The sequence below is a fragment of the Monodon monoceros genome, unplaced genomic scaffold (genome assembly GCF_005190385.1).
Source record: "Monodon monoceros isolate NGI ecotype Baffin Bay Population unplaced genomic scaffold, NGI_Narwhal_1 Super_Scaffold_20, whole genome shotgun sequence".
Classification (NCBI taxonomy): domain Eukaryota; kingdom Metazoa; phylum Chordata; class Mammalia; order Artiodactyla; family Monodontidae; genus Monodon; species Monodon monoceros.
Genome location: NW_021703777.1, coordinates 105719449 through 105732568, shown reverse-complemented (window position 1 = coordinate 105732568; position 13120 = coordinate 105719449). Strand labels below are relative to the sequence as shown.

Below are 13120 nucleotides of genomic sequence, written 5' to 3'. Positions count from 1 at the left end.
TAGACCCTGCCTGGCTGGGGTGGGCCCTCAGGAAATGTTGACTGAACAAATACATCTGGTGGGAAAAGCCAAGATGAGATTAGGTCTCCTGAAGGTCCAAGGCTCTCTTCATAGGGTTGCTTAGGGCCTCCCCTCATAATGTGAAAATAACTATATTGGAGTTTCAGTTCAAGACAGTACAGTAGGAAGATCCTGAACTCACGTCCTCCCATAGACACACTGAGTCTACAGCTACATATGGAACAATTTCCTCTTTTAAAAAACCTAAAGAGGGGCTGAGTGAGGACTACACATCAGGCAAAAGAGAAGAAAACCACAAGGTGGGTAGGAGAGGCTGGGATACAATCTCATCATAAACCCCATGCAGGGAGGGACCTTGGAACCTGGAGCTTCTCCCTGAAGAGCAAGGGGCTTGCACCCACATCAGGCATCCCAACTTTTGGGTCATACACTTGAGATGACCCTCCAAAACTTCTGGCTTTGAAAACCAACAAGGTTCATGTCCCAAGACCCACAAGGCTCTAGCAATCTGAGAAGCCACTCTTAAAGGGCTCACGTGCTCAGGTTCACACACCCCAGGGCCCAGCTGATCACACAGACTTAAAATAAAGGAAGCTGACCTGCTATATTAAAGCGTCAGCCTGAAGGGCAGGCATCTCATTTCACACACACATCTAGAAGCCGGCTGTAACACTCTCCAGGTATGGAGGCCGGTAGGCACCACCTCTGCGCTCTCCCTGTGCCATTCTCCAGAGCACCAGTGTCTCCTGGTGGGAAGCTTCTGCACGTGTCTGGTGCCCCAATTTTTGAAGCCACTGCTAAGCAGTGCCTCTTGATTGCCTGCCTCTGGAGGCTAGGTGAGTTTGCATTCCTGGCCCCGTAGGACTGTAATAATTGGTGTCACCCAGAAAGGAACTCATACCCATCTGGCACCCCAATTTTTGCTACTGCTGCCAGGGGACACCTCTACATCGCCTGGCTCTGGTGGTCAGTGGGGTTTATGTTCGTGGTTCCCACAGGACTGTAACCAACAGAGAAAGTTCTTAAAGGGCTACCAGAAAAGAGCTTGTACACTCATCCGGTGCCCTAATTTCTGTGGCTGCCACTTAGGGAACACTTCCAGATCACCTGGCTGTGGTGGCCAGAGGGGCTTAATGCCTAAGGTTCCAAGGACTGTATGTATCTAATTACTTTTAAAAGCTGATGCCTGAGGGCCTGGCTTCCAGGTGGCCTGAATCTAGATGCTGAGATTCTTCCCTATGGGACATTAACAGGACTTGGCACATCCTCAACTACTAAGAGCTGTTAAAAACATAACAGGGTACTTGGATAAGCACAGAGGTTGGAGACAACCAGGAGCTGAGGCAGGGATGAACAACAGGGTTCACCTTCTACATGAGGTCACTCCTTCAGGGCTGGGAGACGTGATTGTTCCATCTACCGTTTAGAGTCAAGCAAACTGAAGAAACAGAGGATTATGTTCCAAATGAAAGAACAAGATAAAACCTCAGGAAAAAACCGTAACAAAGCAGAGACAAGTAATGTACCTGATAGAGTTCAAAGTAGTGGTCATAAAGATGTTCACCAAATTGAGCAGGGGAATAGATGAACACAGGGAGAACTTCAACAAAGACATGGAAAATAAAGAAAGTACCAAACAGAAGTCACAGAGCTAAAGAATACAATAACTGAACTGAAAAAAAAAGCTATAGAGGTTAAACAGCAGACTAGATAAAGCAGAAGAATGAGTCAACTAGAAGACAAAGCATAAAACTCAACCAATCAGAGCAGCACAAAGAGAATGAAAAAAAGTGAAGATAGCTTAAGAGACTTCTTGTACAACATCAAGTATACTAACATTCACGTTACTGTGTCCTAGAAGGAGAAGAGAGGGAGAAAGGAGAAAACTTATTCCAAGAAATAATGGCAGAAAAATTCCCTAACCTGGGGAAAAGAAACAGACATCCAGATCCAGTAAGGCCAAAGAGTTTCAAATAAGAAGAACCCAAGAGACCCACACCAAGACACATTATAATTAAAATGTCAAAAGTGAAAGACAAGGAGAGCTGCCCTGCAGATGCCGGACTTGCCGGCACCACGGGTGCGGCTGCCCTGCTGCACCTGTGACGCTGGGGCAGAGAGGAAGCGGCTACTTCCACGCTCAGTGCTCAGAAGAGTGGGCGCTTAGGATGCTTTGTAGCCGGACATCACCAAAAGCTGCGTGAGAAAGCACCTTGTTTCCACGTGCACTTGCAGTGGGAGCTGTGCGCAGGCCCTTGAACACTTTGATATTCTTTTTCTTTATAAAATAAGGCTTGTCGCGAGAATTAAATGAGATATGTGTACAACCACATGGCAAGCTTTGGGCACAATGGGATTGACCAGGAGAGGGTCTCCTTATTGGAAATGATTGTTCTGTTGGTCTGTCTGGCGACGACTTTCTAGGAATCCTTGGGCAAGTGTGACATGCCTCCCTGGCTGAGGGCCGCTGAGCTGGTATCAAGGCCCTGTAGGGCCTCCAGGCCCTGTTCAGAGCAGGGTCCTAGGTGGGGGCGAGGGGGGCCCAGAGCCACCTGGTCCACAAGCACTCGTGCTCTGAGGACCCTGAGACGTGTCACTCTGGAAGGAAGGCCAGAGGTTCGCTCCTGGCATTTGTCCTGCTGATGAGGCATTAGTCGGGCCCCTGTGTGGAGCCCTTCGATGGGCCAAATGTAACCCTATAAAATGATCATCCAAACCAGGGGCGTCCTGGTCTCCTTGCGGGTGGAGAGTGCATTTTGCTATTTCCCGAAATGTTTAAGTTGGAGGGCTGAACAAAAGCTGTAGGTCAGTGGCTCTCGACTAGGGGCAGTTTGTCCCCCTCCCAGGGCACATGGCAATGTGCAGGGCAGGAAAGGGGTAGCGGTGCTGCTGGCATCTAGTTGGTGGGGGCCAGGGCTGTAACTACATGTCCTGTGGTGCCCAGGACGGCTCCATAGTAAAGCTACAGGGTCCCAAATGCTGATAGGGCCAAGGCTGACAAAACCTGCTATAGAAAATATGGTTTGGGGGTGATTCACGGATTGGATTCCATTTCTCAGGTCCGTGGGCCCAGCTCGGTCCTGTGCAGCTGGTCAGTGGAATCGATCTGCAGGTGTGGCTCTTGTCACTCTAGGACTGGCTTCAGGGCACCGTCCTCAGTTCTGCAGGACAGCACACCGGAGTGGAGCCGGGGGGTGTGTGCCTGACTCACAGCACGGTGTCCACGCACACCCAGTCTGCTGGCAAGGGCAGTGGAGAGCCAGGGAAGTCATGGCCTTGGGAATGTCCTCTGATGAAAAAGAACCTGCAGGCTTATCAAATAACTTTTGTGTGGGACGTTGGTGTGCTGAAAAGCAGTTCTGTGTGCCTTCCCCCTTGGTGTGGATCAGCGGTGCTGAGGCAGCAGGCGTGACACAGAAGTGTGAGCAGAGATGGTCTGGAATCCCCAAACTCCAGGGAGACTAGAGGTGACAGCAAGCCAGTGAAGAGGACAGGAGTTGGGGCCAGTGGTGGTGGCGGCAGCCCAGCAGGCACCCCTCGTCTCAGGGCCCTAATCCTGGCTCCAGCTGGGTGGTCAGGGGAACTGCAAGGTCTTCTGGGCGAGCAGAGCCCACAGTCCTGAGCTGTTCTTCGCTGTGTTTGGGTCATCTCCCCGCAACCAAGGGGGAGAAATCTAGATGAGGTTTAAGAATTAATGCTTTAAGAATGTGGATCTCATAGTTAAAACCTTGGAACACGTGTTTTCAGCACAAGGTGCTAAAGTGAACGAAGGACTTAACACCTTTTCAAGGAGGGTGTCTCCATGTGGGCAGAACTAGAGAATAAATGGGTGTTGAATAAAAAAAAAAAGACAAGGAGAAAATATTAAAAGCATCAAGAGAAAAACAACTTGCTACACGCAAGGGAACCCCCAGTAAGACCAACAGCAGAATCTCTGTACGTTAGAAGGGAGTGGCACAATACATTCAGAGTGCTGAAAGAAAAAAACTTCCAACCAAGAATACTCTACCTGGCAAAGTTATTGCTGGGAGTGAAAGAGTTCATCACTACTAAACCAGCCTTACAAGAAATGTTAAAAGGACTTTAAGCTGAAAAGAAAGGGCGCTAATTAGTAAAAGAACACATATGAAAGAATAAATCTCACTGGAAAGGTAAATATATGGTAAAGGTAGATTAATTATTTATAAAGCTAGCATGAATATTAAAAGACAAAAGGCGTAAAAGTAACTATGATTATAATAATTAGTTAAGGGATATACAAGATAAAAAGGTGTAAAATGTGACATCAAAAACATTAAATGGCGGGGAGGGTATTAATGTTGAGCTCTAGAATGGGATCAAACTTAAGTCGTTATTAAATTAAAATAGACTGTACAAGTTGCTGTATGTAAGCCTCATGGTAACCACAAAGAAAATTAAAAGTCAATGCAGGGAACTGAAGATATTTGAAATATGAATATAAGAATTCATAATCAGAATCTATAAACGTTTCCTAAAAATCCATTAGGAAAAAAAAGGACAACATGAGAGCTAAACAGGAATGAAATTTAATAGCATATTACACAAGAATATATCTATATGGCCAATAAACATGTGAAAAGGGGTTCACCTCACTAGTATTGTAAGCAGGGAATTCTAATAAAAATACAATGAAATGTCACTACACCCACCAGAATGACTAAACTTGAAAGGAACAATATAATCCTATAGAGCAAAGAGAATCTTCATACCCTGAAGGCAGAACTGTAAACTGGTATAACCACTTTGGAAAAATGTCTGGCATTATCTACTGAAGTCAAATATATTCATATCTTGTAATCCAGCAAGACTGTAATTGAAACTGAAATTGTAATTTCACCCAAGAGATATGTCCACACATGTATGTCAAAAGACAGGACCATGACTCTTCACAGCAACAGTGCTGTGACGGTTAATTCCAGCAGGTCTAGAATTAGCCTGAGTTGTTTTGCTAAAGTTCCTGCACCACAATGACCCCTGGTCAAGGCATGAAACCTACTGATTTATAGTGTTGCTTTGCAAACTGAAGTCTAAAGTTTTGGGGTGGTTTGTACCAGCTCATCAGCATTGTTTGTTGATAAGAGTGATATTGATGATTCACACCTGATTTGATTTTTAATTAATTATTGAATTTTCTCTTACTTAGAAAAGAATTTCATGTGTCTTGTTTGCAAGGAAATCAATCACACTCATTCTTCTCAAATTATTCAGTGATAAATTATCCCTAGTTTTCTGAGGAGATGGTAGTGGAAGAGTGGATCACAAAAATAAAGAGGTCTTTTTCCCTCCTCCCATAGACATGTTATTTTTTCAATAAATAAGGAGGACTCTCCCTGGCACTTTAATCTGAGTGCCAATAATCTGAATCAACCCACTGAGAACTCCTGTTTTATGTGATAGTGACCTACACTGTAAGACCTTGAGGACAAGCAGTCTGCAATGGAAAAAAATTTATTTGAAGGCTATGTCCTCAGCTCTATGACTTCTCTAGCCTTGGTGGAAAGCAGGCTTAGCCAGAGAGAAATATTTTTGGACAAGGGTGCTCAGAGCTGTAAAAATAGGTCCAGTGAACAGCACACTTGTCAAAGCCCCTGCGTACTCCAGCCACAGGGCCAAGGAAGCATGCCAAGCAGAAGCTTGCTGGATTTCTCTATTTTTGCAAACATATCACCAGATTTGAAGCCCCTTCTCTGAAGTGTAATTTGAGTGGAGAATTTGTGAGAATTACATCAACTGGTCCAGTGAGATGTTCCATGTGCCCCTACACTACAGGAGGGCTGCGTTTCATCAACATTACATTCTCTCTGAAAAACGGCAAAGTTGTATGTACCATCTGCCAAACGCCAATTCTGACTTCTCGATCCTCAGAGTAAGTGTTTGGCCCAGAATAAGTACACGGAGTCGCTGCTCCCCATGAGGCTGCTGCGCCCCAGAGGCTGCTGTGCCTTTGCATCTAGGCCTGCCCTTGGGTTCTCATGATTTGATCCAGGGAGGGAAAAAGTCATAAATCAGTTGCATCTCTCAGAGCTGGCAAGTCGGGGTTTATGACTGTCTCTGTGCAATGCCGTGAACTCTGCCATCAACACAAGCTGTCTTCACAAACTTCAACAATCAGAAAAAGGCATTCCATTGAGGCTTTCGACCACCACCACAGATAGGTGGTTTGTACTTAAAACAGTTAAGTTCATTGGCTGGCCTCTTTTTTTAACTGAGATTTTTATATTTTAAATAGCATTTCTAAAAAGCCAAGGAAATGTGCCTCAATTTTTAAGTGAGCCTGTTAAATACACAATTTTTTTTTTTTAATTCAGTAAGCATCTGGGTTTGGTAACGTAGAGAAAATAAATTCTCTCCCTGGACCCTCCACTCCCATCTCCCACAAATTCTGGAAAGCAGATGGGATAACTGGACATGTCAGTGGCATCAACCAACTCTTAGTTATATTTAAGAATCCCTGAAAGATGTTGCCAGGATGCACACTTTCTGAGTAGAGGAGAGAGCTGCAATTCCAAGCTGCTCTCTCGGAAGATTAATATGGCAATGGTTATTAGGATGAGTGTTTCTTTCCTATTAGATTCTGCTGAAAGGAACCAATTAAGATGTTTCCTCAACAATTCGCCAACAAAACGCCTGGTCTAGGAATTACAAAGGAAAGAACAGGGGAAACAGCTCTCCTCGGAGGAAAGCCTCAGAGCCTTCTGCTGTATGGTGGACACTCTGACAGAAACCCTGTCTTTGGAGTGCATGAAGTGGCTAGAAGATCAACAATGGCAATCAGAGAGAGAGGAAACTCTTTGGGAAAGCTGGAGAGAACAAACAAGTCTTGCCAGGTGAATTTGAGTCTATTATAGGCAGAAAGATAGTAGTAGAGGATGGAGATGACCAGCAGGTGACTCTTTGAATCTAGAGCTGAAGAGAGATCAAGCTGATAACTGCTGATTCCAGATACCCACAAAAAATCCCCTTGCCCATGGAAGCCATACTTCTCCCCACAAGACAGCAGAGGCTAAAGGTGCAGGTAGAACTGTGGTCATTGCAGCCACAGGGATCTCCAGCAAGCAGAAGAGTAGTTGAGAGACCCGAGTTCCAGGCCCTGCTCTGCCTCTGACCCTTGACCCCAAGTGCCATCTCTGCAGGGATGAATATCATAATGGTCACATGAAATGACAGAGACATTAAAGTGCTTGGAACAGAAAAAACTGTCACATCTGTAGAGTGTTTTTTAAGTGTCAGGCTCTGTTGCAAATGCTTTATGACTATGAACTTACTGTAATACCCAAATACAAGTGAACAAAGCACTAAGATTATCTCTCTCAACAGCCCACACAATTAGTCTTAAAATCTTTAGAACTGTTTGAACTCTCCATAGCTCCCTATCATATCTTCAAAGACAGTTAAGAGAATCTAAAATAAGAGAAGTCATCACCAGATTACAGCTGATGGATCTACATAAAGGCAGCTAACATTTACTGAACAGTTACCATTGAAAACACTAGTACAGTCTAAGCACTTAGCTCATAGAACTCTCAGAACACTAAGTATTATTCGTAGATAAGGGAAGAAGCAGAGAGGGGTTAAGAGACTCGCCCAAGATTCCACAGCCAGGAGAGGAAGGGCTGGGATCCAAACTCCAGCAGGCACCTTACAGCCTGCTCACTTTCAGGCATTAGACCACCACTGAGCGGAAAATATCACATAGTCAGCATAACCTAGAGGGAGATATAGAACAGAAAGCAGCAGCATTATCTTCCTGTGGTCCCAGGAGAGCTAGGCAGTGAGGTATGTGCCTAAGGCAGATATGGGGAGAAGAGAGAAGGAGGAGGAAAGGAAATGAGAAACTCAAGAAAGGGGCAGATAACAGTGAGGTGGATCTAGGAAACAGCAGAGAAAACCCAAAACCTGACTGAGGTACCGTTTCTGCTCTACAATATCCAAACATATTCTACGGCATTCATTTTTCTGCCTGTCAGCCCTACCTCTTCTACAGCATCTACAGCCACACCCCAAGTCCAAAGACTAACATGCTGACAGAAGCTGATTTTACTGTCCTAGTACATCATGGATATCAGAGAACAGCCCAATAAAGAAATGAGCAACAACACAGTAAATGAGGGAAGAACTTCATGACAAACACACACCCCGTACCCTTGAGGACAAAGTTAACACCTGGGAATAAAACTATTCCCTCCATGGGACTTCCCTGGTGGCGCAGTGGTTAAGAATCCACCTGCCAATGCACGGGACACGGGTTCAAGCCCTGGTCCGTGAAGGTCCCACATGCCGTGGAGCAGCTAAGCCCGTGCACCATAACTACTGAGCCTGTGCTCTAGAGCCCGCATGCCACACTACTGAAGCCCACATGCCTAGAGCCTGTGCTCGTCAACAAGAGAAGCCCCTGCTTCCTGCAACTAGAGAAAGCCTGCGCATAGCAATGAAGACCCAACACAGCCAAAAATAAAAGAAACAAAACAAAACAAAACACAACTATTCCCTCCATAAAGAACTCTGAGTCAAAATGAGAGCTTACAGCCACGTGACTGTGCCAACCTCTTGTGCTCCTAAAACTTCTCCTAGGCCACTGCACTGTTTTCAAACAAACTTCAACAGAGGCATACTCACTGTAGCGACAGAAAAGAATAAAGCTAAACAACACAAAGCAACTCTGATCATTCTTCTACTCAGCATCAGAAAGTTCAGAGTTGGGGGCAGGAAAAAGGAGATGGGCAAACAAATGCAGAGGCTGGGGAGAAGACTTCCTATCCACTTGAGTCCTCATCAAGCATCGCAGAGTACTACAAATGTCAGGGAAACGTGTACTTGTAGTTTAGAATACCCCTCCCCTTGTTTTAATAGCCTAAGGAGCTCTCCCCAGAAAAAATGTGCACTTTTTGCTCTTTAAGAAGAACAAATAAAAAAGCTTTCAGTGTGAACTCAGCTCCAACCTCCTTCTAGATGCAAACTCTCACTTCCTCAAAGAAGTATAGTGCACTAAAAGGAAGGTTGTTACCAGAGAGCCAAGAAATCCAGCCCCTAAAATGCCATTCCCAGAAAGCCCACTGGCTTCTCACTAGTAAATTAACAAAAGCTATAAGCTCTCTGGGCTCCTCATATGAAAAAAAGGCAATGCAAGAAGCAAAGCTCTGACTCACTCTATAAATTGAAGAGATGCACAGCTAATAACTTCTTCCTTTTTTCCCTTCTTTACAAAGCAAAAACCAACCTGTCCCCCACTCAAGGCTCAATTACTGCTGGAAGCTTCTTTGCTGGCCTAAGTATCCAGCTGAAGATAAACTGGCAATCAGACCCAAGTCAGAATAATGGGCAAACACACACAACAAGTTAACCTTACTTAAATATTAACCCACAGTTTTCGTTTTTTGTTTTTTTAATTTAAAACAAGCAAAAGTAATGACAGGCAAAGTAGACACTCTTAGAGAATACAAATATACAAATGGCCTGTGCTCTGATCAACTACGTATAATTAAACACAGGCCTCACTCGTCTTAAATTGCTTAATTGCTTGAGAAATGTGTCAGGCTCCCACAAAATCTACTCAGTTTTTTTTTATCCTACTCAGCATGAACTGGAACATATGGCAAAAATGATAAATTTTTTTAAAATATTAAAAATGTAAACAGAACTACACCTTGATTAAAATTAAAACTACTTCATGGGACTTCCCTGGTGGTGCAGTGGTTACAAATCCGCCTTCCAATGCAGGGGACGTGGGTTTGATCCCTGCTCAGGGAACTAGATCCCACATGCATGCCACAACTAAGGAGCCCGTGAGCTGCAACTAAGGAACCTGCTGGCTGCAACTAAGGAGCACATGTACCACAACTAAGGAGCCCGTGAGCCACAACTAAGGAGTCAGCCTGCTGCAACTAGGACCTGGTGCCACCCCAAATTTTTTTTTTTAATTAAAAAAAAACCCTACTTCAGAAAGAGTTCTGGAGAGTGAAGCTAAGTGTGAATTAGTAGCATAAACTTAGATGTTACTTTGCGCTTGTATTTTTAAGGCTTTACTGAGGAGGATAAAAAGTGCCTTCCCTCTTTTCAGAGGTCCCTGAACAAACTGCAGTCAACAACTGGCATTTGCCTTCAAGATTAAGCAAGATGGAACAGAATCACAACCAGTGTTCTCCATCTTAACATCACAGGCCTACCATAGCAGCAAGGATCAGAGATGGGCGTGGCATGAGGGAACAATGACAAAAGGACAAGGATAACACCATGATGGTTATAACCCTGAAGGCAGCTAACATTCTGTGAGCCCTTACTAGATGCCACTGTGCTAAGTGCTTGACGTGTGCTACTTCATTCAATCCTCTCCATACTCCCAGGAGGCTAGTCCTACCTCAGAGATTAGTAAAGCAAGGCACAGAAGTAACTTTTCCATGTTAGCACAGAGCCAGCATAGACCATCCCAATTCCCCACAGTGAACTGGATCCAATCTACAGTCAAACCACACCAACCAATAGCTGTGGCACTAAATAAGCAAAACAGATTTACCCTGTGACAAAAGCTGTAGGTCAAGGAGCATGAAGAATGAGGCAGTACTGCCTCGAACAGCATGCTGCAGGATAGAGTGCAAAAATGGATCAGCTAAACAGCCGAAACCAACCAACTGGCTGAAAGTGGCACACAGAGATATAATGCAGGAAAGTGCGGTTCCCCTCCACAGGGTTAAAGCTGTCACCTACAGTGGCTGAGGCTCTTTTAAACCTTGTTATGGAAGGACAGAACTACCGTTCCCTAGGATTGTCCACTATTTAAATCTTTGGTCCTTATCAACTTCTTGAATGACAATTCCATTATATTTCCAATGTGTGGGGTAAATAGCTTTCTTTTTTACCCCTTAGGTTTCAAAAGGCACGCCACCCTGGTCCAACTACTCAAGGATTTGATCCACAAGTCTGAATGCCCATCATTGTCAATCTCCTCCCTCCTTTCTCAGATGAAAGCTCCAACACCATACCCATAATTTTAGGTGTTACGTGCGTGCCTTTTTGTGCAACATAACACTTTTTGGGCCAGTAGTGGATACAGTACTCCAAGAACTGAGCAACCTGAATTTGTACAAAAGTTGAAGTGATGCTTTCTACTTAGTTTCTAATCCTCTTCCACTGATGTCTTCAAGGGACCATCAACAATAGTTTCTGGACCCATTTCCTATATTGTTATTGGGGGCTTAAGGCCCTAATATATTGTCACTAAGATGTTGTTTAGATGTTTTTAAACAAATACATTATTTTATACCTGCCCACAACAAATCTCACTCTCACAGCATAGGGAGATTTGGGTGGAGCAGGGAGATACAAATGCACTCAACCTAAACTTTCTTTTAAGTATCACGTAGTATAATAAACTTTCATGTTAAAAGGACCTACTCCTCCCATCTCACGTATAATAAAGATTAATGGGACACCATAACCCAGCAGCCAGGGCATGTACACAATAAAAAGGGCAATATATGTCCAAAAACATGATCTGAGAAGAAATGGGAGTCAGAAGGATAAAACATTAATGAAATACAGATTTTAGAAGAAAATGCAATCAAATTAATATGTTGCAAAAAACCTGCAGTCTGGGAAGTTTTAAGATATATAATAATAAGAAAAGATTTTTCTACAAAGCAAGCATAGAAGCATAGACTTGGCTGGAAACAGACACTACAAAAATTAAACTCCTTCATGATCATAGCCACTGAACTTGAGTTCTCCCTTAAGAAAAATTAGATAAATGCCTCCCCCGTCCAACAGTACAAGTAACGAAGGGCCGACATGCTAAGCATATAATCAGCTAGGCTATGAAAATCACGGTTCCCCAATACGAGTTGGAATATAAACGCTAAAACCCAATCAGTAAAAACACAAGGATCACAGTACCTAGGTAACAGCTGCACAACTGACCCTGAGTCACAGCTTAGTTGGAACCGCGCGGAGTCCTGAAGATGCACACTGAGATTAGCGACTCCTTCAGAGCCCTCAACCGCTCTGCCTCCCCCTCCCACTCTACCCAGCGCCAGAGGGCACTAGGTCAAAGACTTCTTGCGCAGCACTTGGTGGAGTCCCAGCGCCTCACACGCGCCGATTAGGTAACGTTACCAAATGCTTCAAAAGTGCTGACTATCATTCTTTGTAACTCAGCAAGCACACACTGGGAGAGGAGAAAAGACCATTTAGAGAGCAGAAAACTGCTCTGACAACGGCTGCAAAATTATTAAAAACTAATAAAATTAAAACTGATCGCAGTGCGGGTCTCTGGAAGCCAACCGCCGTAAACTGAGGCTCGGCCCAAGAACACTAGATCTTTGGGGGACTGCAGACTAACAGGCCCAGACATTTCAACTACACGGGGGAGGGTCGGGGTGGAAATTCCGCGGGGCTCGCGTGAACGCTGGCCTCCGGGCCTGACAATCCCCGCCGGGTCGCGGCCCGCCAGCGCTTTCCTGTCAGGGTGGGGCAGCAAAGCGAGCGGGGAGCGCTGCCCGAGGACTGCCCACCTGGGCGATGCCGGCGCCCATCAGCCCGCCGCCGATGACCGTCACATGCTTGACGAGGATTTTCTTCGCTGAGGCCGCGGCGGTGGACGAGGAGGACATGGAACGCACGAACTGCCTGGTTACGAAAGCCATGGTGCAGACGGCGAAAGCGGCGACAGCGACAAGACCTGGCGGACAATACTCCCTCACGCAACACCTAAGAGCGAGCAGACCTCTGGGGGCGGAAGCCCTAGAGCCCCGCGGCCCGCGCGCCCTGGGCGACGCCGTGACGTATTCGACGGCGGGGGCGGAGCCTCGAGGCCCGCTTTCCCCATTGGCGGAGGCCGCAGGGACGGCGTTCGAACGTCCGAGCGCGGCGTCCAAGCTCACGTGGACTGGGGCGGGCCGCCGCCGCCGCCCCCCTCCTCTGCAGAGCAGGTCTACCCAGACTGTCGACGCAGCTGCTCGTGTGCCGTTGAGTGGTTAGCGTTCTGGTACCGGACCCAGTGCAAGCCTTTCCTCGCAAAAGCCACGGGCCCCTTGTAAGGGGAAGTCCGTGGTGTTGCCTTGTTAACTTCTCCCTTTTGATCCTTGTG

General features: G+C 45.6%; 1 protein-coding gene and 1 non-coding gene across 3 annotated transcripts in view; one reads left to right on the top strand and one right to left on the bottom strand.

Moving 5' to 3' along the window:
• The window catches only part of HADH (hydroxyacyl-CoA dehydrogenase), a 47591-nt gene extending 34728 nt beyond the window's left edge, over positions 1-12863 (bottom strand). The window contains exon 1 of one of the 2 annotated variants that reach the window (XM_029235829.1): positions 12546-12863. In XM_029235829.1, coding sequence (XP_029091662.1) covers positions 12546-12677 — 132 coding nt within the window. In that variant the 5' untranslated portion in view covers positions 12678-12863. The remainder of the gene's footprint in view (positions 1-12545) is intronic. The other variant, XM_029235828.1, reaches the window with a different exon arrangement.
• Positions 2077-2210, top strand: LOC114903280. Its single transcript, XR_003795673.1, has one exon. It is a non-coding gene; the product is annotated as a small nucleolar RNA SNORA43 (small nucleolar RNA).
• Positions 12864-13120: the final 257 nt, after the last annotated feature.